Source organism: Pelophylax lessonae (genome assembly GCF_965119305.1).
Source record: "Pelophylax lessonae genome assembly, chromosome: 5".
NCBI lineage: Eukaryota > Metazoa > Chordata > Amphibia > Anura > Ranidae > Pelophylax > Pelophylax lessonae.
The window spans coordinates 139,879,991-139,907,313 of record NC_138772.1 but is presented as its reverse complement, the minus strand read 5'-3'; the positions used below and the strand labels follow the sequence as shown (position 1 = coordinate 139,907,313).

The following is a 27,323-nucleotide window of genomic DNA, read 5'->3' as shown; positions in this document are numbered from 1 at the left end:
TGTGAGGTAACCTGGTGTGCAGGGTTGTGAGGTAACCTGGTGTGCAGGATTGTGAGGTAACCTGGTGTGCAGGGTTGTGAGGTAACCTGGTGTGCAAGGTTGTGAGGTAACCTGGTGTTCAGGGTTGTGAGGTAACCTGGTGTGCAGGGTTGTGAGGTAACCTGGTGTGCAGGGTTGTGAGGTAACCTATTGTGCAGGGTTGTGAGGTAACCTGGTGTGCAGGGTTCTGATGTAACCTATTGTGCAGGGTTGTGAGGTAACCTGGTGCGCAGGGTTGTGAGGTAACCTATTGTGCAGTGTTGTGAGGTAACCTGGTGTGCAGGGTTGTGAGGTAACCTGGTGTGCAGGGTTGTGAGGTAACCTGGTGTGCAGGGTTGTGAGGTAACCTGGTGTGCAGGGTTGTGAGGTGACCTATTGTGCAGGGTTGTGAGGTAACCTGGTGTGCAGGGTTCTGATGTAACCTATTGTGCAGGGTTGTGAGGTAACCTGGTGTGCAGGGTTCTGATGTAACCTATTGTGCAGTGTTGTGAGGTAACCTGGTGTGCAGGGTTGTGAGGTGACCTATTGTGCAGGGTTGTGAGGTAACCTGGTGTGCAGGGTTCTGATGTAACCTATTGTGCAGGGTTGTGAGGTAACCTGGTGTGCAGGGTTGTGAGGTAACCTATTGTGCAGTGTTGTGAGGTAACCTGGTGCGCAGGGTTGTGAGGTAACCTGGTGTGCAGGGTTCTGATGTAACCTATTGTGCAGGGTTGTGAGGTAACCTGGTGTGCAGGGTTGTGAGGTAACCTGGTGTGCAGGGTTGTGAGGTAACCTGGTGCGCAGGGTTGTGAGGTAACCTATTGTGCAGTGTTGTGAGGTAACCTGGTGTGCAGGGTTGTGAGGTACCCTGGTGTGCAGGGTTGTGAGGTAACCTGGTGTGCAGGGTTGTGAGGTAACCTGGTGTGCAGGGTTGTGAGGTAACCTGGTGTGCAGGGTTGTGAGGTAACCTGGTGTGCAGGGTTGTGAGGTGACCTATTGTGCAGGGTTGTGAGGTAACCTGGTGTGCAGGGTTCTGATGTAACCTATTGTGCAGGGTTGTGAGGTAACCTGGTGTGCAGGGTTGTGAGGTAACCTATTGTGCAGTGTTGTGAGGTAACCTGGTGCGCAGGGTTGTGAGGTAACCTGGTGTGCAGGGTTCTGATGTAACCTATTGTGCAGGGTTGTGAGGTAACCTGGTGTGCAGGGTTGTGAGGTAACCTATTGTGCAGTGTTGTGAGGTAACCTGGTGTGCAGGGTTGTGAGGTAACCTGGTGTGCAGGGTTCTGATGTAACCTATTGTGCAGGGTTGTGAGGTAACCTGGTGTGCAGGGTTGTGAGGTAACCTATTGTGCAGTGTTGTGAGGTAACCTGGTGCGCAGGGTTGTGAGGTAACCTGGTGTGCAGGGTTCTGATGTAACCTATTGTGCAGGGTTGTGAGGTAACCTGGTGTGCAGGGTTGTGAGGTAACCTGGTGCGCAGGGTTGTGAGGTAACCTATTGTGCAGTGTTGTGAGGTAACCTGGTGTGCAGGGTTGTGAGGTACCCTGGTGTGCAGGGTTGTGAGGTAACCTGGTGTGCAGGGTTGTGAGGTAACCTGGTGTGCAGGGTTGTGAGGTGACCTATTGTGCAGGGTTGTGAGGTAACCTGGTGTGCAGGGTTCTGATGTAACCTATTGTGCAGGGTTGTGAGGTAACCTGGTGTGCAGGGTTGTGAGGTAACCTATTGTGCAGTGTTGTGAGGTAACCTGGTGCGCAGGGTTGTGAGGTAACCTGGTGTGCAGGGTTCTGATGTAACCTATTGTGCAGGGTTGTGAGGTAACCTGGTGTGCAGGGTTGTGAGGTAACCTGGTGCGCAGGGTTGTGAGGTAACCTATTGTGCAGTGTTGTGAGGTAACCTGGTGTGCAGGGTTGTGAGGTACCCTGGTGTGCAGGGTTGTGAGGTAACCTGGTGTGCAGGGTTGTGAGGTAACCTATTGTGCAGTGTTGTGAGGTAACCTGGTGCGCAGGGTTGTGAGGTAACCTGGTGTGCAGGGTTCTGATGTAACCTATTGTGCAGGGTTGTGAGGTAACCTGGTGTGCAGGGTTGTGAGGTAACCTATTGTGCAGTGTTGTGAGGTAACCTGGTGTGCAGGGTTGTGAGGTAGCCTGGTGTGCAGGGTTGTGAGGTAACCTGGTGTGCAGGGTTGTGAGGTAACCTGGTGTGCAGGGTTGTGAGGTAACCTGGTGTGCAGGGTTGTGAGGTAACCTGGTGTGCAGGGTTGTGAGGTAACCTGGTGTGCAGGGTTGTGAGGTAGTTCATACTACTGTATTGCGGTGGTGTAGGACACGCAGCACTGTTTTCACTCCAGTATAGTACATAGCGTTACCACGTGCTTAAATGTGAATAAACATAAATGCGGTAAATACTCATTTTGTGACATTCCAATAAAGTTGAAAAAAAAAAAGAGTAAACAGTGAGATGTGCTGTAATAAGCGCATCGGCACTCTATACTCCACAATGGCGTCTAGTGTGAACCAGTCCTACATAATCTCTTCTCCACAGGAGAGCTTGTTAGAACATAATAATAACAACAAAGATAGAATCAGCCTCCAGTAATAGAGTCGGTGTGACAACACATAAAGAAAAAGCAGCTGTGAACTGACTGAAGCCTGGAAATCACGTGTCCAGCTCAATCACATGGAAAGTACAATTCAAATGGATTTTTTCAAATCACTGCGCATTGACAAAACGTGATCCTTCAGTAGCAGTTATAGACAGTCTGAAATATAACCAATATTACATTTTAATTACATAAATTAGTGAAATAAAAATAGATTTGTAAGTATTTCCCTTTCACATAATAACCTTGCGGAAATATTGTTTCTTTTTTCTGAGAATATAAAAACACAGCTGACTGGCATGATAAATGATTTTCTTGCAGCACTTTAGGGCCTTGTTAGTTTATATCAAAGCAATTTTTATGGCATTAATAGTCAATGTTATTTCTAGCAGCAGCCTATGTGAAGGCATTGACATGCACAGCACACCCTACGTTAGATTAAACCCTGCTTGATGTATTTCTCTGTTTAATATATTTGAAACTTACCATTGGTGTGCGCAGCCTATTGCATTACAGTGTGCAACCAGGAGCACAAACACACGTGCATGCATATCAGCAGAACAGTGGACGGTGTCAGTAGAGCAGAGATTGGTGTCAGTAGTTTTCATTTTTATTATTTTTTACAATTTTTTTTTTTTTTTTTATTATTTTTTTACAATATTATTTTTTATTATTTTTTTACAACTTTTTTAAAGAGCACCGTTGGGGTTTTGATATCAAGTGTCTAAAACACATGTCAAATATAAGGCCCGTGGGCTGAACCTGGCCCTCCAGGCCTTGTCAAGTAGCCCTGGCACCCAGGTCCGCAACCCGAAACATGGTGAAACTCCATTCTACCACCTCCAGCTCTGGCCCTCCGCTCCTTGCTGTCCTTTGCAAACACAGCAGCTCCCGGAAGTAACAGATCCCGCACAACTAATGGCAGGGACGGATTTCCAGAATCTGAGAGAGAGAGAGAACGATCTCTTTTCAAGGAGAGGCAGAGCTGTCTACACAGGCAGGTACTAAAGCCAGGCCAGGTAGGAGAAAGAGATTCAAGAAAGCTTTGGGGGGGTTGGGTTGCACACTGTTCATAGTGCACCCCTAAACCCTACACTCTGCACCTAATGCACTCCTGATCTCTGCACTCTGTATGTAGCGCACCCCAGATACAACTGGCCCTTTGAGGGCAATCATACTGCTTATGCGGCCCTTTGATTAAATTGAGTTTTACACCCCTGGTCTAAACAGACCTTTTGAGACAGAGAAAGGGACTGAGGACCGAGCTTCCCTAGTCTTTTTCACTGCAGCCTCAGCTGCACTGGACAGTAAACTAATGAGAAGTGCTCTGTGCTGAGCGGCTTCCTGTTCATTCACAAACTGAAGCATAGTAAACATACTTTACTCTGCTTCAGTTAGGATCGAACACAGGAGCAACTGGTAAAGATTACTCACTGTGTTCATTCCGCTCTCCATCCTGAAACATCCCCTGACAAAGCCAGTGGGAGAGGAGGGAAGCGGGTAGTACTGCAGGGGGGAGACAGGGGGTGCCAGGAAGCAGGGGAAATGGGCACTGCACAGGGTGATTAGGGTGTGTCCATGCACACCCTGTGCACACGCCTATGAAACTTACACTGTTAACAAAATAAAATCCTACTAATACAGTCCACCCTTTCATTGTTTTTACAGTATTTTATGTGAAAGCACCATTGTCCATGTGTAATTTTATTATAATACATAGTGAAGCTAGAACTGAGTGCCGGTTCAATGTCTTGCGATGCAAATTCAGCCATACAGATTGTATGGCTGAATTTGCATCGCATTCGGGGACCAAACTCGAGAAGGACCCGTTTTTTTGGTCCGCACCAGAATTGGATCGCATGGGTGTTCACACCTATGCGATAGGATTCTTGTCCAAATTGATATTCAAATGAATCTGGGGGTGTCGTTAACTTTGTATTGCCACTCCCAGCCATTGGTCCACACCAGAATTGGATTGCTCGGGTGTTCACACCCATGCGATCCGATTCCTGTCCGAATTGACAGTTTGCACTGCGATATGCAAACTAATCTGGGGGTGTCTTTAACTTTGTATTGACACTCCCAGCAATTTGCATATGGCAGTGTGAACTGCCTGCGACTGCGGGAACTCGCAGTGGATTCGCAGGGTGCACGCATCGTACCAATGTGAACCGGCACTGATTGCTGTAAATCTTCCCCATCCTATGAGTGGCAACCACCTACCTCAGAATGGAACTTACAGAGCAACTTCACCCTAAAGAGGAAAGTTCCGCTTTAAAACCTCCTTCCCCCTCCACTCCCCATTTTGCAGTTTTATATATTTTGTGGGGGTGGGGGAGGGAGCGGGTTCCTAGTTTTAGCTCATTTTATCAGGTACCTAGTTCCTCCCCCCCACCTCCCCACCCCCCGTTTGCAATCTTCTGCAACACATCACAGGTCCCAGGAGGCTGCAGGACTATTCACAAAGCAGTACAGCTCACGCATGTGCATTGAGGAGTCACTGCCAGCGTCCCTTAATAAACATACTGGCACCAGGGACCCAAAGACCAGCAAGGAACTGGCCTGGGTGAGGATGACGCTGTTTCCTTGGACAGGTAAGTGTCCTTTTTTTAAAGAGTCAGCAGATACCCATACAAGTGTGAACCAAGCCTAAAGTGGACCTCCACCCCCCCCCCCCTCCCTTCATGGACATTCACAGGGGGAAGCAAGATGGTGGCAAGTGCCCCATCCTTCCTGAAATCTTAACTTCCCCTTTAAAAATAAATCCTGCCATTTCCCGCGAGTCGCGGCATGATGGGGGCAGCTGCACGGACCACTGTCCTCGGCACTGGAGCTATCATTCCAGGAGAGGGGGAGCCCGAGGCAAGGAAATTCAGGAGATCTGTGGCCCCTTGCCCAGAGGCACGGTACGTGACGCCTGATGCCGCCTGAACGGACCTAAAGCAGGGAGGGTCAGCTTTGCTTCCCTCTCTTTAGCAGAGTAAAAGGGCCAGGCCCCGCCCAGCCTGCCAAAACCCTAATGCCCACAATGGAAGCAGCCAGACAGGCAGGCAGGAGGCTAGCCTCCCACAGGAGCCAGCCAGGCTAGCCACCCACCCACAGACAGGTGTCAGCCACATTTCAAAATAAATACAATTATCATATATTTTATTTGTCATTTGTTTACACCTAATGCAGATTTACATGCATTTTTTTATAATTCACTTGTAGTGCCTTGATCACGTGTGCATGAATAATGTGGTGCATTCAATAGTGTCAACATAAAAACAGATTAGAAATTGCTAATCAGACAATGGCAGCTTGATTCTTCTATTAACCACTTCAATACAGGGCAGTTACACCCCCTTCCTGCCCAGGCCAATTTTCAGCTTTTAGGGCTGTTGTATTTTGTATGACAATTGCGCAGTCATGCAAAACTGTACCTAAACCATATTTATGTAATTTTTTTCCCCATAAATAGAGCTTTCTTTTGGTGGTATTTGATCACCGCAAGGTTTTTTCTTTTTTGCTACACAAATAAAAAAAGACTGAAAAGTTTGAAAAAAAAAAAGTTTTTTGTTTATGTTATAACATTTTGTAAATAGATACGTTTTATTCCTGCACTGATGAGCACTGATGGGATGGCACTAATATGCAGAACTGATGGGCACTGATAGGCGGCACTGATATGCAGGACTGATGGGCACTGATATGTGGAACTGATAGGTAGCACTGATATGCAGCATTGGTGGGCACTGATAGGCGGCACTGATGGGCACTGATAGATAGCACTGATGGGCACTGATAGGCGGCACTGATGGGCAGCACTGATAGGCACTGATAGGCGGCACTGGTGGGCAATAATGGGCACTGGTGGGAGGCACTGATAAATGGCAATGATGCGCACTGCTGGGCAGCACTGATAGATGGCAATCATGGGCAGCACTCATGGGGAGGGCACCACTGGCAGGCTCCCTGAGCTCTGATTCCTATCCCTGGTGGCCATCACTGGTGGTCATGGGTGGGCATCCCTGGTGGCCATATGTGGGCATCCCTGGTGGCTCTAGTGGCACCCCCCAAGGGTCTGCACTGGTAATCAATGCTCTGATTACCAGCACAGACCCCCCCCTGTCAGGAGAGCCACAGATCGGCTCTCCTCTACTCGTGCCTGTCAGGCAAGAACTGAGGAAAGCCGATCAACGGCTCTTCCTATTTACTATGTGACCAGCTGTGTTGGACACCGCTGGTCACATGGTAAAGAGCCTAAGTCAGTAGGTTCTTTACCGAGATCGGAGATGCGGTGTGTCAGAGTGACACACCGCAGCACCAATCGCCGCTAGCGCATTATCCTGCACAACGTCATATGACGGCGGGTCAGGATAATGCAACCACCTTCCCGCCGTCAATTGCCTATAGGGCGGGTGGGAAGCGGTTAAGCTTTTGCATCAGGTTTCTCAAACCTTTGCATGCCTGCGCTTTATTTGATAATGACTTAGCCCCTCCCCTTCATGACATTGTCAAAAGAGGGCGGAGCATGGGTGACCTTAAAATTATGTCCCCCCTGAAAAATGTTCTGCAGACGCTCATGACCCCCTTCACTAAAAGTCACACCAACATGCAGAGAAATCTCCTTAACGGGGGCCAAAGACAGCAATAAAAACTGAGAGGCATTCTAATCCCTCTGCACTCTATCCAAAACTAAAAGGAAAGATTTTGCCTTTAGATATACTTTAAAAAGACAGTGCTTGACTCCATTGACTGGTAAGTACCTAATTTTTTTTTACATATTTACAGTATTTGTAGCTTATGACTTCAATTTTAAAGGATAAAGTTCCTCTTGAACGTATCGGAAACACAGTGTTGCTTTCTCACTACTTGCCATTTCATTAAATTTCATTGCAACAACATAGACAATCTCAAAATTAAGCAAATAATCTAAACATAACATCTTACCTCCAGTACTAAAAGAAGGTTCAGTTTTTTTTTTCATATTCTCCAAATAATCACAGATGTACCTCTGGTATCACAAATAAGAGTCCACAAGGTGGTTTTCTATACAGTTTGAAGGACCAATTGATTGTTATTGTCATCCAAAGGTCATATCAGTTCTGTCAGCAGGACAGTAAAACATGTCCATCATGCCGGAAGAGAGCTTTGACAATAAAACAAGTCCTCCACCTTGGCCAGCTAACATAATGCTTGCTTTTTCAAAAACTTTTTTTAGAAGAATATTACAAAAGCAGGAAAAAAAGAAGGTAGTGTGCACACAATACACCATTACAGTAGGAGGTGAAAGATACAACATCATGTGACTGGAACAATCCAATAGCCTCAATTACATAACCAAATTCAGTTGGGATGTGGAAGAGTAGCCTTGGATGGAGAATGTTTACCAGAAAAAGTCCTCTCCCAGAAGGATCATGCTACAGTCAATGACTGGGAGAGGAAGGGTGGCATGCATTCAACAAGCTTTTTAGAATCCACAATGCACCCTGCAAAGATGGGCCTGCATCATTGAGAAACAACAGGAGGTCATCTGCATACAAAGCTACAAAGCTACCCTCTCCTCCAGCCACTCCAGCCTAAGGCTCCTAATAAGGGGAGATATGCGAAGAGCTTCAGATACTGGTTCCATGGCAATAGCAAAGAGAGCCAAGGAGAAAGGACAGCCCTGTTGGGTACCTCGGTGTAGCCGAAATGGGGGCGATAAAAGACCTCCCAGCCGCCGGGGAACGGTACATCACCCTTAGCCATTGAATAAAGACCAAGGGGAACCCCATTCTCCAAAGAGTCTTCCACAGGTAATTCCCCTCCACAGTATCAAATGCCTTCTCTATATCCAGGGAAGCAATGACTATTGAGCCCGATTGTCTCATGTTTGGCATGAATATTCATAAATAGCCTGCATAAGTTCATATCTGTTGATTTTTGAGCCATAAACCCGGTTTGATTTGAATCAATTATGGAGGGTGAGCAAATCTAGATGCAAGGAGCTTAGTTAGGATCTTAAGATCGTTATTAAGGAGTGCAATAGGTCTGTTTGGATCACATTGTTTGGAATCCTTAGGGGATTTATAAATAAGAATAACATGTGCCTCTGACATCGAAGGAGGAGGGGCGCCCTCCGCTAGGCAGTGTGAATAAAGGGAAACAAGTAAGGGGGCTAACAGAGCACTGTGGGATTTAAAAAACTCCTTGGGAAGACCATCAGGGCCTGGGGTTTTGTCCAAAGAGAGGGATTGGAATACTGATAAATCTCATCCGAGGTAATCGGGCGCACTAAGTGTGACCGCTTCTCATCTGAAAGCCATCCGAGAGCTACCGGGTCCAGCATTGAGGCTAAAGAGGACGGGTCAAAGTCAGATGGCAGCGTGGAATTATAAAGGCGTTGGTAGAAATTTTGAAACTCACTAAGGATAGTTGTGGGAGAAGTAATAGCCTCCCCTGTGGGAGAGGTAACCTCAGAGACCACTATGAGGGGGGCATCATGATATGACAACATTGCTAACAATTTCCCATTTTTGTCCACTTGTTTGAAGATTCTTTGTTTGGAATGATATAAGTCTAAACGGGTCACCTCTGACATATGTAGATGCCATGCACTCTTGGTGGTCTGCAGTAAATCAAAATTAACAGTTGAAGGGTCTGAGGCAAATCTATCAGACATATTCTGAACTTCTGCTTGGAAGGTAGGTGTGGCTGTTTGGTTATTCAGCTTGACCAACTTGATGAGCAAGATATAATGACCTCTAGTAAATGCCTAACAAACATAAAATAAATTTAACCAACCCAGCACATTGTGCTTTCCTAGCCGGTATCTGGCGCCCCTAAAAAGGAAGGGGGGTCCAGATATCAACCTATACCCACTAACAGGTGTCCAAACCAACTGGAGCTACAGGACTACTGCGTCCAGTAATTGAACCCATTCCTTGTGAGGCAGATCGATGTGTATACACCACTAGTAGAATCCCAGTTGAGGGTGGGGGGGTGGGGGGGAAGGATCAGCAGAGTGAGCCACCAGTAGCAGTTAACCTAGGTCCAAAGGTAACGTCAATAACCAAGGAAAAACAAAGGGAAAAAGAAAAAGAAAAAAAATGTAGTAGTAATAATCAGTAGGAGAATCAGATCTGTTTGGCAGCTTCACTCCAGAAATAGGACTCCATCTTGAGACTTCACGAAGATCAGGTCCACAGGGGTGTCTTTTACAGGATATAAAGCCCTTTTGCAGAATATAACATGGATAGGGCACAACGGATCAAGCAAGTCGCACCTGAGAATAGGGCCCAGAAAGTTCAGTGGCAAAACAAATAGAAAAAGGAGGTAGAAAAAAGGAAACAGGGGGTCACCATAACAGAACCAAAAAAAGGGGCCCTAGGGCCTCAATACTTGCTGTAGCCCCTTGCATGGGAAACCACTTCTTAGGAGAACATGCGGGAATTCTGTTTCAACGACCATCCAGCCAGGACACTGCTGCTGCAGAGGATTCAAAGAATTTGGCTTTGTCGCTGCCAACCACGCAGAGCTTGCTAGGGTATAGGAGACTATATGTTCCCGGAGTTGCTTGCGAACTTCTGTGAAGGAGTGGTGTCTTTGTTGGATTTCAGGCGAATAGTCAGGAAAGAAAAGAATCTTTGTATTCTCGTGACGTGGATCTTGTTTTGCGCGAGTCGCAGACAGGATTCCATCCCTGTCCAGATAGTTAAATAGTCGGAGCAGGAAGGGTCTTGCTGGTGCCCTGGGAATTGGAGGAGCCAGGGAAACCCTATGGGCTCTTTCTACCACAAAAGTGGATGGCATGGCCAGGAGATTCAGCAGCTTGATTAGAAACGACTCAGTGAACTCGGCAGGCCTGAGGCCCTCCGCCTTTTCTGGCAGGCCTAGAACACAAATATTATTCCTCTAAGCCTATTTTCGGTATCTACTGCTTTTTCTTGCAACGCTTTTACTTGCAATTGTAGGGCATGAAGCTCCCGGGAGTCTGATCAGGTGGAATCTTCCAGCTGGGATATGCGCTCCTCAGTTTCAGAGACCCTGGATCTGAACTTGTCCATATCCTGGCGAATTAGTCTGATATCGGTCGCCAGGTAGTCAATCTTGTTTAGGGTGTCCTTACAGGCTTTGATTGCCTCTAGGATGTCAGCTGAGGTAGGGCCAGTCTGTACCCCAGGCTCTGGGATAGTATGTGTGATCACTGACATTGCTGGGCACTGCCGCCTCGTTTCCAAAATGGCTGCCGCTGGAGAAGAGCGAGGGACACTCAGTGCGGGACTATCGGAGCTTTCTGGGTGAGTGCGGGGACACCCACGACGAGCCTGACACCTTCCTGGAGCCCAGGGTGAAGATCAGTGCCATTGTGAAAGAGAGATGGGTCCCGGGATTACCATAGGATTACTGGCAGGATCTGAGCTCAGCCTCCGCACGTCCTCTCAGGCTCACATCCCAGCCACGCCCCCGTGTTGAAATGTTTATGTTGGAAAATTGCTTATGGTACAATTCAAATAAATCTGTGGCCTTGCCCTTTCCAACTTAACCAGTCTGAGTGTCGTTTATTGGGGCAAGGTTATTGGTAGACATGGTTATTATGGCTTTAGGCCTATGCTCCTCAGCAGTCATGCTACATATAGAAGCGATCAAGGGGTTAAGTGTGCTCCTAGGGAGTGCTTTCTAACTGTGGGGGGAGTGGATGCACTGGACAAAAAGAGAGATCCATGTTTCTCCATAGCTGAAACACAAGATCTCTCTTTTACTCCCTGACAGAACAGCGGTCTGCCTTGTTTGTTCTGCCTTTCCTTTGAATGATCGGCGGGTCCCAGCGCCCATCGTGGCTGCCAGACCCGCTGATTGAATCGTGCTGTGTCCAATCACAGCCGGAGCGGCGCTCTGGTGGTGCACTCACGTGCATCAGATCGCGTCCACAAAATCACGTACAGGTATGTGATTTTTTGCAGTGCCGCAGTATATATGCATTGGGCAGTACAGAAGCATTTAAAGTGACTGGAGAACTGCTTTAAATATAAGTGTAGTATGAAACATGGTCTTAAGGGGGGGACAAAGCCTTTATTAGTAATATAACACATGCATACTCGTATATTACCAAAACATATTTGTGATCTGCTACACAAAAATGATAAATCTCCCCCCATTAAGATTCAATATATATACACTATTACCAAAAATGGCTACGCCTGCTGAAAAATCAAATGATATGGCCAAATACAAGGTGATCACGGGAGCTTTTTATTATGTTTTCTAAAAAAAATTGCAAGATTTTTTTAAAGCCGGTTACAACATAATCCACTAAAATGCTTCTGGTACTCACACACAAAAAGAATAACATTAACAGAAGTAACCTTGCACAACCCACAGAAAAAAAGATGTATTGAAGTATAAATACCATTTCCAGATGTTTCTCAAATTTATAGTAAAGATAAAATACCTCCTGTAAATTTCTACTTAAAGCAGAACTAAACTCTTTCAATTAACATGTAATTCGAATCAATATGCTACTAGCATTAGTAAATAGATAGGAAGGTATATTATATTTACTTGTTTTAAACTTTTGTTTACATTTCTTCATTTGCTTACTGGTTCCTAGCCTAGTCCAAAATGATGTCATACTGTATATCCCAGGAGTCTTCATGGGCATTGTTTTTCTTTTTATCTGGTGGAGGGGATGCAGGGCTTTCTCAGCTAAGAACACCCTCCTGTCTGCATGCCTGAGCTAAGGTCAGATGGATTCCAGGAAGTAAATACTAGGGGCTGTTTTTCAAAATGAATTCTCAACAAAATAAAGCATGGAGACATGGATGGATAGGGGAGTTTGCTTTGAATATTAAAAATGAATTAAATAGCATTTATAGTTTGTGGTGCTCAGACGCAATTAAGTCCCACTTTAACATATTTAGTAAAATTCCCCTTTATTATATTCTGCTTTACTGTTTTTTTATCTGGATCAGATCTCTTCTCTTTTGGCATAGTTGATAATACTGATCAATTCTTCAATATACAGACACAAGAAGGTGCATCGCTTAAAGTGGTTGTAAAGGCTAAAGTTTTTTTTACCTTAAAGAGGTTGTAAACCTCAGAATTAAAAAAAAAAAAAAAAAAAACCAAACACCTGAAAGACAAACACATAATGAGCTAGTATGTATTGCATACCAGCTCATTATGAAATACTTACCTTAGAACGAAGCCTCGCAGTGCCGACCACTCACCTCTCTCACAGGTGACATGTTCTGTCGCCCTTTTTCCCAGGTTAGCGGCATCCGGCCATCTGATTGGCTGGAGCCGCGATGACATCACTCCCGCGCATGCGCGCGGGAGCCGACGTTCACGGCACAGGGCTCTGAAGGAACAGCCCGTGTGGCCATTCCTTCAGAGCGCATGCGCCAGTGATGTCACTGGCTGCATGCAAAGTAAATATCTCCTAATCAGTGCATGTTTAGGAGATATTTACAGTACCTATAGGGAGGCCTTATCATAGGCTTACCTGTAGGTACAAGTTTACAAAAAGGGTAGGTACTTTGAATATCTCCTAAACATGCAAGGTTTAGGAGATATTCATACTGCATGCAGCCAGTGATGTCACTGGCATATGCACTCTAAAGATACCTGTGCTGTCCCTTCAGACCTCATGCGCGGGAGTGACGTCATCGCGGCACAGCCAATTAGATGGCCCGGAGGATGCAAACCCTGAAGGAAGACCGGGCAAAGATGAAAGCACATGCAGTGGACAATGAGCTGCTGGAAGGCTAAGTTCTAAGGTATTTCATAATGTGCCAGAATCTGATGCATACTAGCACATTATGCAATTGTCTTATAGGGTTTGGAAAGAATAGGTGATTTACTACCACTTTAATGAATTCTTTGCATTAGAGTAATAAAAAAACCTTTTAGGTGCAGACCCCCCCCCCCTCCCCTAAATACTCACCTGAATCCAGTCTAGATCCAGTGCTATGCCTGAGAGCAGTGGCTCTGCTCTCTCGCTCTTGCCCCTCACTGGACTGAGTCAGTAAACCTCAGTAAAAGCAGAAGGAGTGGGGCCAAGCCGCACTGTGTGTGTGTCAATAGATGCACACAGCGCGGCTCAGGATCGAGCAGGTAAATATACCATGTTTGTTATTTAAAAAAAATAAATAACCTTTACAATCACTTTAAAATAGTACTAAAGTTATTTTTTTCCTAAATTAGATAAAAATGACAAAACTCACATGCATTTGATGTTTTTATTTGTAATTTCTTCCTCACAGCATTCTGTTCCCTGGCTGCACGCCTCTGTTATAAGCACTCCGCTCTGTACTCCGAGTCTACATGCAGCCAATGAAAGAGGATGAGAGCCGTGGATTTTCCTCTGTGTGTCCCTATTGCGCTGACTGTGTGTGCGCTGAGCAGCTGCAAGTAGACTCTGTTTTAAATGCGTTTTATTGGCTTAAAAGGTCCCTACTATGAAACAAATAAGGCATAAATTAGTATTGTGCTAGACTAGTGACCATATTGTAAATGCAATAATAATCTAAGCTTTTTTTTTGTATTTTAGCTCTGATGAAGGCCTTTTGAACCCTTGAAACACATTGGGATGTTTATTGTATTTTATGATCAATAAACTTTCTCTGAACTATAAGATATTCTTTCTGCTCTCATCCTAATAAAGGCAAAGACATGATTTACAATGTGGCTGAGGTTTATAAACTATGAAACTCGTTGAAAAGATTTAAAAATCCTTTGGCAGGTAAAACAGTAAATATTTGCTGTATGTACTTCAACGTGTATTCAGGTATTTCTATATTTTTTTTTTAATCATTATTATTGGTCCATATCGGTTCAATTCATATAAAGTGATACTAAACACACCCTTTTTTTTTACATTGTCTCTTCTCTTTCTGTATATGGATGATGATGGCACTGTAATTATATTTTAAAAAAAGAATGTCTAAGTACCTTTTTAATATACAGCTGTCACATGACCCAGCTCTTTCCCAGCCTGTCTGCAGGGAAACATAAGCAGGAGGAGCTTCTAGTCATCTGCTGCTGGTCACATGTTTAAACTAAAGAAAAAAACAGCCTTTGGGAAACTGAGTAAAAAATAAATAAACATCAATAAACTGTTTACATCATCACACAGATTTAAAATCAAATTTTAAATATTTTTTTGGCAATAACATGGTGTAGGTGGATTTCTGCCAGTCACAGACTATGTTATATCCCTCCAGACCGTGTCTTAGAACCTTAGGGAGGTGAAGCCTCCAGCAATCTACATATAATATTCCCCCCCCCCCCCCATTGTGTTTAGCTGCTGAGTGGGCATGGAGAAGGAGGGACTGTGAATGCGCCCATATGTGTGACTCTATAGTCACATGGACTGCTCAGATGTCATAGGAAGGAAATCCTCAGCATAGAAACTCACTGAAAACTAAGCAAGTGTACTAGCTGCCAACACTGCTGTGCAAAATCTCCAACTGAATTGGGGACATGATCAAAAGGGGGAGAGAGAGAACAGCAGGATCAACCAGGATTTTTCCAGAATAAAGAAAACCAATCCCATAGTGACTGAGGTATGAACAGCATGTAATATACCATCTATTGATAGGTTTTCATGATGTGGGTTTAGTGACACTTTAAATTATACTCACTGAAACAATGCAATCATTGAAGTATGGTAATGACACCGGTACAGAGAAAGCATATGGCAGGTCCACAATTAGACTGTAGGCCTATACTTATAAATACAACCTTCGGTCACCCAGTGAAGCCCATACATGGGTTAAATGTAAACAGGATGTATGCAGCATAACCTGAGGCTGTTTTGCTCCAGCTCCAGCTACCCTCTAGGACTAGTTTTATTTTAGCTATAGGCAATCATTGGAAATGATTTGTCAGCCTGAATCTAGTGCAGTTCCCCCTGAGGCTGTTACAGATCTGGCAGAAGATCGAGCTGCCAGTCTGAATAGGCCAAAGGTTCACCAGCGAGTAAAAGGCAATATAGAAGATGATTTGCAGATGACTGTAATTTATGCATTTGCATCCCACACTATCTAACACTAATATCTTACAAAGTCTATTACTTACAACTGTTACATTGTGTACAGCAGACTGTATCATTGTCCAGATGCCTCTTCACTTAAAGAGAAAGAAAAAGTCTGTTGATATATTTTTTTCTTACCTGGAAAGTAAAGGCAATGTCATTATGTGACAATTACCTCCAAACAAAGCCATCGTCGCCCCCGCAGGAAGCCGCATCCATCTTCGCCAGTCTTCATACCGGGTCTGGGGACTCCGGCTGTGCTACTGGCAAGAGCCGCGTGACATCTCTGCAGGAGCCGCCGGTTACGGCACAGGGCTCTGAAGAAATGGCACGGACGGCTGTTCCTTCAGAGCGCATGCGCCGATCATGTCATCAGCTGCATGCAATGTAAATATCCCCTAAACGGTGCAAGTTTAGCAGATATTTACAGTACCTATAGGTAAGCCTTATTACAGGTACAAACATTACAGGGGGGTTTACAACTACTTTAAAAAGCTGCAATAGCATAGTATTTCTTTATGATACCGAAAGCTAGGCAGGTAAATGGCACTTATACCTGTATATAATATACTATTAAATTAAAGCACTATGCAAAATATTGTATAAGTAAAAAATAAAAACAGTTTTAGCATCCTGGATATTATATGTCATTTAGATAAGGCAGCCTCACCAACCAAACTACTGCATATCCAAACAGATCCGCCTGGCTCCTAGATTTTACCTAGCTCATAGCAACTAATAACATTGAGCAGCCAGGACCCACGGTGTCATTTGTTGCTATGGTGCTGGCAGATGGCCGGACCGCACCATAGAAAGCAGCATATGTTTAGAAACAGCGAATTAGTAGCCTATTTTTTCCCCAGCGTCATTTATAAATCCCAATAGAGAAATCACCCTAGGGAGCCCTTTGCCCCTGCTAATTGCTGTGTACCGAGCTGTCATTAGATGGTTTAGTACACAGAAACAATGTAACAAGCCAAACTGAACTGGCTAGTACCTTCTGATAGCTATTGTAGCCAATTAAAGCAATCATATACTACTGCTTACATTGTTAATCCCTCTGCTTTCTCTTACAACAGAGGGAGGAGAGGAACCGTAGAAAGGCATAAATGGGAAATGAATGAATGTATCTGAAGCAGCTGCTGATACATTCATTCATTTTCACTGACTGTGGGATGTTTTTTTCAGCGGTGCACTGAGAGGCTGAGCCTACGACCAGTCAGGTATCTAAGTGGATCCTGACATTATTGTCAGGATCCTTCCAGAGCCTGGACCAACTCTGTGACTTCTGCTTACAGCAGGCTGTCAGCTGATTCTGGATCACAGGAGTGCAAAAGTAAGTGTATCCCTCTTTTAAAGCTGAACTCAAGAGGAAGGAAAAATGCTCCCATGCAGTAGGGCTGCACCCATGCTACAAGGGTTAAATGCTTGTTTAGGTCTGGGGGTGGGGCGCAAAAAGCAGTTTTACCTAACCGATCCTCCTTTCCAGCAAGCTCCCTCCAGGCTGTAAGCCCATTTTCCACAACCTTTCCTACCCTATGCCCTGGCAGCTGCAGATCATCTGATGTCATCAAGTCTAATGCAGAGCCCATAGCCCTGCACTGGACGTGAGGATTCAGATGGACCATCCACTGATGGAGTGTAGGGTAGTAGAGGAGGGCACCAGCTGCCAGGGGAGCAAAGTATTGGGTAGATACTAAACCTAAATGAGCATTGAACTCTTGCAGTGGAAGCAATTTTTCTTACCCCTGAGTTGGGCTTTAAATGCCAAAAAAAAAGTAGAAGCTATACCTGTCTAAGTAAAGGTATAACATTAACTATCACAGCACTGAAAATGGCCTAGCAATAGAGGGGCATTACAGACTGGTAATGAAGTGGTTAAGCACATTCATTTTACAGTGAATAAAATTGATTTGGCGGCAAAAGAGGCTGCTAGTTGCTGGAAATCATTTTCAAGAACAGACACAGTGTAGACTCATTGTTATCTGCATAGGATCTGGCCATATACTGTATATTAAGTTATGGGCACACTGTTATTAGATGGTGGCTTGAGATAAGGAAGTGATAAATGACATTTTCTGTTGTCTACACTCTCACAAATAGGTTTGCATATCCTGTGTAAAAGCTGCATGCACTAACTTATTTGATGAGAAACGTGCAATGCCTTCAACATACTGGGGTTCATTTACTAAAGGCAAATATAGGCCTGGCCTAAAGTTTTGAGAATGACACAAATATTAATTTTCACAAAGTCTGCTGCTACAGTTTTTATGATGGCAATTTGCATATACTTCAGAATGTTATGAAGAGTGATCAGATGAATTGCAAATAATTGCAAAGCCTTCTTTTGCCATTATAATTAACTTAATCCCCCCAAAAAACATTTCCACGGCATTTCAGCTCTACCACAAAAGGACCATAGGCGTGCGCACAGGGTGTGCCTGGACAGAATGACCTAGGGCACATTAGCATTATCGCTCTGTTTGCCAGTGAGGAGATGGGAAAGACCTCCCTCGCACCTGCTCTGCCATAAGAGAAGTGCCACACACTTCTACTTCACTTTGCCAGCAGGGAGAGTAATGTACCGGGGCCATATACATGTAGGCAAACACATGCATGTGTATTTAAACTTTGGGGTGCACACCCTAATGCAATAGGCTGCGCACACCTATGAAAAGGACCAGCTGACATCATGTCAGTGATCCCCTCGTTAAAGCGGAGTTCCGGCCTCGGGGGTCACATTTAGATAAAAATACCACCGGGACAGTCAGGGCTAGTACATTCCATAATGGATAGCCTCTGAACTGTCCCGGGTCGCACTTACCTGTAAGAAGAAATACTTACCTTGAAAATTTCTTCTCCAACGCTGCCATCTCAGGTGTGGGCAGCTGAAGCCAGCGCATCCTCTTCTGCGGCCTCTTCGGTGACGTCGGAGTCCCACAATGCACTGCACTGGCCCTTCTCGGCACTTCCGGTGCAGGCACCGCATCCCTGCACAGCTTCTGGGCATACCCAGAAGCTGCTTAACAGGGAATGCCGCGCCTGCACCGGAAGTGACGAGCGAAGTGGAAGGAAGGTGAGTAGATTTTCTTCAATATCAAGGTAAGTGACCAAAAAAAAAAAAAATTGGGAGCATCCATTTCTTTTTCAGGTGGCCCTCAGCAAGTGGATGGCCCAAAATCGATTTTGAGGCCGGAATTCCACTTTATCACAGGTGTCAGTGTTGACGAAGACAAGGCTGGAAATCACTCTGTAAGGCCCCTTTCACACAGGTTTTCCGATCAGGTCCGCCTGTCAGTTTGTCAGGCGGACCAGATGGAATGCTCCATGCACCTCTATGGGGCTGCGGATGTCAGCTGAGACATGTCCGCTGACACCCGCTGCTATCCGATCCGATCCTGTCCGTGAAATCCAGACAGATGGAAACACTATTTTCCATCCGTCTGGAGGATCGGATCAGATAGGAACAGATGAAAACGGATAGGCAGTCCGTTGTCATCCAATCTCCCAGCGGGGCTCTGGCAGTTCCGTCTCTGAAAAGTAGGGGGAGACGAAGCTGTCATCCGCCTGCTTAGCGGGAATCAGCGGATCGATCGCCACTGAGAAAAACGGAGTCCGCCAAGCGCACCGCTCGTGTGAAAGGGGCCTAATGCTTATTGAGTTAGGGTCCATGTACACGGGACGCTGGAAATGGCCGTTTAGGAGCAGTTGGGCGTTTTTTTCAGAAGCCCCTGAACCCATCTACATTTTATCTTATCTGTCCATGTACACCAGGTCGTTTACAGTCATTTGCAGGCAGTTGCGTTCAGGGACTTTTTTTAGAATGCAATTATTTGCGTTCGAACGTGTGTTTCCCGGCATTTCAAACGCACAAACGCGTCCGAACGCGTCTGAACGCGATGACCCACGTTTAGCGTTCGCGTTTTTCCATTTTAAAGGGGAATCATTTTTTTGACCTCTAGGAACGGTTCTAAACGCAAATGCCCGCAAACGCCGCTAAACGCCCGCTAAACGCGGGTACAAACGCGACCGAACGGACGTTTCAAACGTCCTAAAAATTCCAGCATTCAAAGGGACTTTTAACAACGTCCCGTGTACATGGAGCCTTAGAATAACAGACTGGAATCTTTAAAAAGAGGGTGGGGTTCAAAATCTTTGTTCTTCCTCTGTTAACCATGGTTACCTGCAAGAAAACACGTGCGGTCATCATTGCTTTGCACAAAAAGGGATTCACAGGCAAGGATATTGCTGCATCTAAGATTGCACCTAAATCAACCATTTATCAGATCATCAAAAACTTCAAGGAGATAGGTTCAGTTGTTGTGAAGAAGGCTTCAGTACACCCAAGAATGTCCAACAAGCGCCAGGACCGTCTCCCACAGTTGATTCAACTGCGGGATCGGGGACCACCAGTGCAGAGCTTGCTCAGGAATGGCAGCAGGTAGGTGTGAGTGCATCTGCACACACAGTGAGGCGAAGACCTTTGCAGGATGGCCTGGTGTCAAGAACTTCTCTCTAGACAAAACATCAGGGACAGACTGATATTCTGCAAAAGGTACAGGGATTGGACTGCTGAGGACCCCTTTCTGATTTTTTGGGGCATCTGGAAAAAACTTGTCTGGAGAAAAAAGGTGAGCACTACCATCAGACCTGTGCCATGCCAACAGTAAAGAATCCTGAGACCATTCATTTGTGGGGTTGCTTCTCAGCCAAAGGAGTGGGGCTCACTTACAATTTTGCCTAAGAACACAGCCATGAATTTAAGAATGGTACAAAAACATCCTCCAAAAGCAATTTCTCCCAACCATCTAAGAACTGTTTGGTGACAAACAATGCCTTTTCCAGCATGATGGAGCACATTGCCATAAAGCAAAGGTGATAACTAAGTGGCTTGGGGAACAAAACATCAAAAATGTTGGGTCCATGGCCAGGAAACTCCCCAGACCTTAATCCCATTGAGAACTTGTGGTCAATCCTCAAGAGACGGGTAAACAAAAAAAAACCCCACAAATTCTGACAAACTCCAAGCTTTGATAATGCAAGAATGGATTGCCATCAGTCAGGACATGGCCCAGAAGTTGATTTGACAGCATGGCAGGGCGAATTGCAGAGGTCTTGAAAAAGAAGGGTCAACACTGCAAACATTGTCTCTTTGCATAAACTTATTGTAGTTATCAATATGAGCCTTTGATACTTAGGAAATGCTTGTAATTGTACTTCAGTATACCATAGTAGCATCTGATAAAAAGATTTAAAACACTGAAGTAGCAGACTTTGTGAGAATTAATATTTGTGTCATTCTCAAAACTTTTGGCCGGGGCTGTAGACTGTGCACTTTGCAAAGTGCAGTTGCACATGCGAGTGCAGTTGCTCCAGAGCTTAGTAAATGAGATAAAGCTTCACTTTGCAAAGAATACCCAATCACGTGCAAGGAAATTTAAAGAAACAGCATTTTTCCTTGAACATGATTGGATGATGGAAGTCAGAAGAGCTTCTGCTCTTTTATTAAGCTCTGGAGCAACTGCTCCTGCAGTGTACAACTGTACTTTACAAAGAGCACATTCTATTTGCCTTTAGTATATTAACTTCACTAGGTGTCCTCGGTAAAGTACTTTTGAGATCGTGTATGATAATGAAAGTGTCCCAATGACAGCCTTAAGGTGCAGTTTTTATCTGTCAAGAAATCTACAGACAGCTGGTAAAAAAAAAATGTTCCTTTTCCTGTAGTAGAGTACAGCAAAATGATGTTATTACATGAAGTCACATGTACACTGGGCACTTAGCCTGTGTATATCCAATCCCAGCATTTTCTTGCATCCAGGAGGCACAGAGGCAGCATTTAGCGCTGCTGTCTCCAGCCTGCCAAAGTCTATGATAAGCTGAAATATTCTGCAGATGGACGCTGTACCAAGTGGTAGAGGCATTTGGGTCTGTGACAGTGCTAGGCCCTACCACTCAAACATAGGTGTGCGCAGCCTAATGCATTAGGGTGTGTACACCAAAGCTCAAACACACACTACCGATCACTTACGATGTTCATTCAGAAAGGGAGGGGGGCGACAAATTATATATTTCCCCACTCATCCCATAACATCCCCACAGCAACAGCCGGCTGGAGAGGAGAGGAGGGAAGCCAGAAGAGCTGTGGGGTGAAAGAGGGAGGGGAGCCAGGGCAGTAGGGGGAATCTGTGCTGCACAGGGTGATTAGGGTGTGCCTGGGCACACCTGGCACACCCTGTGCACTCAAAAAATGGAGGTGGAAATGTTACAGTTTAAGGGGATTCAGAGTATTGAGCCTGTGCGGAGAAGAATGGGGTTTCAGTTTTCTCCAGGTTTGGCAATCCCTGAGCAGGGTCTGGAGTTTGAAAACTTTGAAGAGTTTTGAGTAAGAAGTCTCCAATCCTGTGTCCAGGTCTTACTGGAGACCCACAGGTTGTTTGAGTATGCAGGTGCACATTCTCGTTATAAGCAAGACCAGGGGATAGCTAAGGGGCCCTGTCAGGAGTAAGCTGTGTGTCGAAGTCAGGAGACACAGGTGCTCCACGTGGGAGACAGAACTCCATGTGGGAGAGATTCCTTACCCGCAGGACTGAGAGAGCTGGGGCAACTAGCAAGTCCAGGGGAATAGAAAAAGTTCATCAGATTATCGGCCGACCGATCGGCCGACTTTTGTCCAGTGTTGTTGTGTTGGTTGAAATGTGCTCTAGACTGCACACAAATTTTCTCGGCCAACAAAAATCTACTTCAGAAGTGATGTCATGTGATGGTTTACTTTCCGTGTGTTTTTTCTTCTCTGAGCATGCCCAGTCTTGCTCATCAGATTTTTGTCTGCCGAAATCTGTACTGACTGACGGAAAATCGGCCGTTGTGGTGATGGCCAACAAAAATTTTATAGCCTGCACACCAGATTTTATTCGGCCGAAAAGTCGGAGTCGGTTGTCGAAAGCATCATACTATCAAGCCGAAAATCGGCTGATCGGACGCTGGCCGAAAATTCACTGCCAACTATCGATGCGTGTGTACAAAGCATTAGAGATCTCGGGGTGTCAGGAGAACCCCTACTGAGAGACTAGGAGTGGGCCCATACAGCTGAGAGCTGTAACTAATGCTGAGTAAGCCAGGAAACCCCAGACAGCGACCAGAGATAAGATAAGCGGTGCTGCTGGAAAGAGAGCCAGTTGGCTCTGCATTTTCTTTTACATTTTTGCTGTGTGAAACTAAAATTCCCTTATGTGGGCAACCGTAGTGTTAAACTTTTTATTTTCAAGAAAAGTGGCCTGCCAAAACCACACTTTAGACTGGCGTGAACTCATATGCCGTATGAGTTCACGCCATGAAAGCCGTATGCATTCATGGACGCATACCCGAAACACAGGTCATGCACGATTGAAATAATGTTATTGTGTCATCCATATAGTAAGAATTGCTCTGTATATCACACAATCTCTACAGTTTGATGCCGGCCAAGCCTGCACCTGTCACACACAATGATCACATAATTACAAGTTACCAAAGTGTCAACGCTAAAAATTCGACCATCTTAGGCAATGCATCCCCAAATATTTTAGGCAGCTTTTTTTTTTAACTGATTATTTTGGACAGTTTTCTGTACAAATAAACCATTTTCTGATTGGAAGCCCACCTAAAGCAAAGGCAGCCCACATATAACTATGACCGGCTAAGGTTACTTGCATAAAAACCAATTGGATCATCAGCTGCACGATGGAGATGATTAGGATAAAATTGACCCCCTAAAATGAATGATATGAAAACTACATGGACAGCAAGGAAAACAAACATAAGCTCTTCGACAAATCAAGCCCAACTAAAAGCCTAGATGACTAGAATGAGGTTGTCCTCGGTATGCTTGGAAAACTTGAAGATGATCAGCAATCAAATAATTAGAGGAAGTAAGAACATTCCACTGAAAAGACTGGAGACCCGAAGAGAAGGCAGATTCATCTGCAGATGTGACAAAGGTGTCATCTTCTACCGCACGGTATTGCCTAAATATCCAGTTTTGTATAATTACAATTAATATGCAAAATTTTGTGACAGACACTATGTATTTATTTATTTACTCATTTATTTTTATGACAGGCATTTTTATAATGACAAAAAATTATACAACCGTTTGCATGCAGTATATTACCTTCAGTCCCTGCACAAAGGAACTTACAATCTCAGGTCCCAACTTCAATTATATATACAAGGAATAGTTTAGACAGGGGCCAATTATCCTACCTTGGAGGGCAGAAGGGAACCCTTACAAGAACAGGGAGCACACACAACCTCAATGAAGACAACGGGTCCCAGCTAGGATTTGACTAACCCAAATGCCTTTTGATTGGGATTCGGCACAGCCCCAGAATGTGGAAAATGAACTCTGACTATAAATAAATAGTTAAGCGATATCTTGGTGCACAGATTACACCTTTGCTCACAGTCATGGAACAGCAGTAGCTGCATTTTACACTGTCCATGTGTTTTTTTTTAGGAGTTGACATCAACTGATAATAATATTTAACATTTCCTATGAATTATATACATATACAACAAAGTTACAATACATCCCTCTAATGCCAGCTCTGCATTGACTGTTCGTAAATTTCCACTACACACAATCCGCTATATGATTGTATGATCACAATGATTAGTATTTCAACTTGACTCAGTATTTCCTTTTCTTTTTTTTACAAGATAACTAGCAGCAAAGTGTGACATGTGGGAACATAGAGAGGCAGGCTCTTCACTTACCTGAGAAGAGCTGCTGATTAAACAGTGAGAGATCAACTCAGGATGCTGCACATGTCACAGGATGAGAAAAGCAACACAATTCCAAGTGCTACTGTCATGTGGGCTGGCGTGTGACAATCCCAAGCATCACCACCTGGGAAGAGTGTAACCCTACCTGACATCACCCCCATTGCCCCCAGGAGAGTGTGACCATCCTGGGCATCATCACCTGGGAAGAATGTGACCATACCTGGCACCCCCCCCCTTCCTAGATAGAATTCAACTACACTGGGCATCACCACCCTGGGTAGAGTGTGATCATATCAGACATCACCATCTCGGAAGAGTGTAACCCTACCTGACATCACCCCCACTGCCCCTCGGAGAGTGTGACCATCATGGGCATCATCCCCTGGGAAGAGTGTGGCCATACCCCCCCCCCTTCCTGGATAGAATTTGACTATAATGGGCATCACCACCCTGGGTAGAGTGTGACCATATCAGACATCACCACCTGGGAAGAGTGTGACCATACCTGACATCACCCCACTGCCCCTCCGAGAGTGTGACCACGATATCATCTTCTGGGAAGATTGTGACCATACCTGGCACCCCCCCCCCCTTTCCTAGATAAATAGATCGATCACATAGATAGATCACCACCTGGGAAGAGTGTAACCCTACCTGACATCACCCCCACTGCTCCCCGGAGAGCGTGACCATCCTGGAAATCATCACCTGGGAAGATTGTGACCATACCTGGCACCCCCCCCCCCCCACACCTTCCTAGATAGAATTCGACTATACTGGGAATCACCACCCTGAGTAGAGTGTGACCATATCAGACATCACCACCTGGGAAAAGTGTGACCATACCTGACATCACCCCCACTGCCCTCCCCGGAGAGTGTGAGCATCCTGGACATCATTACCTGGAAAGATTGTGACCATACCTGGCACCCCCCCCCCCCCTTCCTAGATAGAATTCGACCTTACTGGGCATCACCACCCTGGGTAGAGTGTGACCATATCAGACATCACCACCTGGGAAAAGCGTGACCACCATACCTGACATCCCCCCCCCCCAGGTAGAGTGTGACCATATCAGCAACTGCCCCCCTTCCCAAATTGAATTTAACTATACTGGGCATCACCACCCTGGGTAGAGTGTGACCATATCAGACATCACCACCTGGAAAGAGTGAGACCATACCTGGCATCACCCCCCCCCCTGGGAAGAGTGTGCCCATGCCAGGTTCCCCCCCTACTGGGAAGAGTGTGCCAATGCCAGGTATCACCCCCCCAGGGAAGAGTGTGCCCATGCCAGGTCCCCCCCTCCTGGGAAGAGTCTGCCAATGCCAGGTACCTCCCTTGCGAAGAGTGTGCCCATGCCAGGTACCCACCTCCTGGGAAGAGTGTGCCCATACCATGTACACCCCTCCTTGAAAGAGTGTGCCCATGCCATGTAACCCCCTCCTGGGAAAGTGTGCCCATACCATGTACACCCCTCCTTGAAAGAGTGTGCCCATGCCATGTAACCCCCTCCTGGGAAGAGTGTGCCCCTGTCAGGTACCCCCCCTGGGAAAGTGTGCCCATGCCAGGTATCACCCTCCCCCCTGGGAAGAGTGTGCCCATGCCAGCCCCCCCCCCCTGGGAAAAGTGTGCCCATGCCATGTACCCCCCTCCTGGGAAGAGTGTGCCCATGCCAGGCACCCCCTCCTGAGAAGAGTGTGCCCATGCCATGTATCCCCCCTCCTGGGAAGAGTGTGCCCATGCTGGGCCCCTCCCCTGCTGGGAAGAGTGTGCCCATGCCAGGTACCCCCCTCCTGGGAGGAATGTGCCCATGCCATGTACCCCCTCCTGGGAAGAGTGTGCCTATGCCATGATCCCCCCTCCTGGGAGTAGTAAGCCCATGCCATGTACCATCCCCCCCTCATGGGAAGAGTGTGCCCATGCCGGGTCCACCCCTACTGGAAAGAGTGTGCCTATGCCAGGTACGCCCCCCTCCTGGGAAGAGCGTGCCCATGTCATGTACCCCCCTTCCTGGGAAGAGTGTGCCCATGCAATGTACCCCCTCCTGGGAAGAGTGTGCCCATGCCAGGTACCCCCCACCCCCTCTTGGGAAGAGTTTGCCCATGCCAGGTATCCCCCTCCTGGGAAGAGTGTGCCCATGCCATGTACCCCCCTCCTGGGAAGAGTGTGCCCATGCCATGATGTACCCCCCTCCTGGTAACTTCTCCCTGCCTGTCCCTCTCCTGCACAGAGTCCGATGTTGGTGCTCAGTAATAGACAGCTGGCAGGCTGGGTGAACCTGTCAGTGTGTAGAGGTGGAAGGTGGGATGACCTACCTGAGGAGATGGAAGATCCGGACAGGCTGGAGTTGCTGGACGCTGCCATGCCGGTGTGAGCGATGTGCAGAGAGCGATGTACAGAGAGGCGAGTCTAGCCCATGTCAGTGCGGAGCCGTACGGTGCAGTCCCCAGCCTCCTCCACTTTCTCTGCACTTCCTGCTCTGTCAGATGACGTGCATGCTCGGCTTTATTCCGCTCCCTGTCCTTCCAGGTGTCACCAGTCCTGCAGCCTTGTCACCCCGATGTCCCAGCTCTGCACGACCCAAGGATGAGCGGTGACAGCAGAGAGAGGAGCCCGGCGGAGCCTCCACCTCCTCCCCACCTACTGATCACACAGACTGCGCTGGAGATGGCAGCCTGCTGGGAGCTCTACACCCTCCTCTCCTCTCCTCTCCTCTGTGCCAGTCCTGGACTCATCAACTTGTGGATGCCATCCAAACTGTGCAAACATTACACAAGCCCTGTGTGTGGCTCTGGGATGGGATCACTAGTTATCTGGAGAGGGATCAGCTCTCATGATTAAATTGTGTGCCATTATAGTATGATTACCTGCTCTTATAAAGACTATACATTGGCACCTGAGACAGAATAAAGAGGACCTGTACTAGGGCAATACATGG

General features: G+C 46.1%; 1 protein-coding gene across 2 annotated transcripts in view; it reads right to left on the bottom strand.

Annotated features, from left to right (window-relative positions):
* Positions 1-27,119, bottom strand: part of CHN2 (chimerin 2) — a 502,107-nt gene extending 474,988 nt beyond the window's left edge. The window contains exon 1 of one of the 2 annotated variants that reach the window (XM_082258131.1): positions 26,701-27,119. In XM_082258131.1, coding sequence (XP_082114257.1) covers positions 26,701-26,749 — 49 coding nt within the window. In that variant the 5' untranslated portion in view covers positions 26,750-27,119. The remainder of the gene's footprint in view (positions 1-26,700) is intronic. The other variant, XM_082258132.1, reaches the window with a different exon arrangement.
* Between the last annotated feature and the right edge of the window lie 204 nt (positions 27,120-27,323).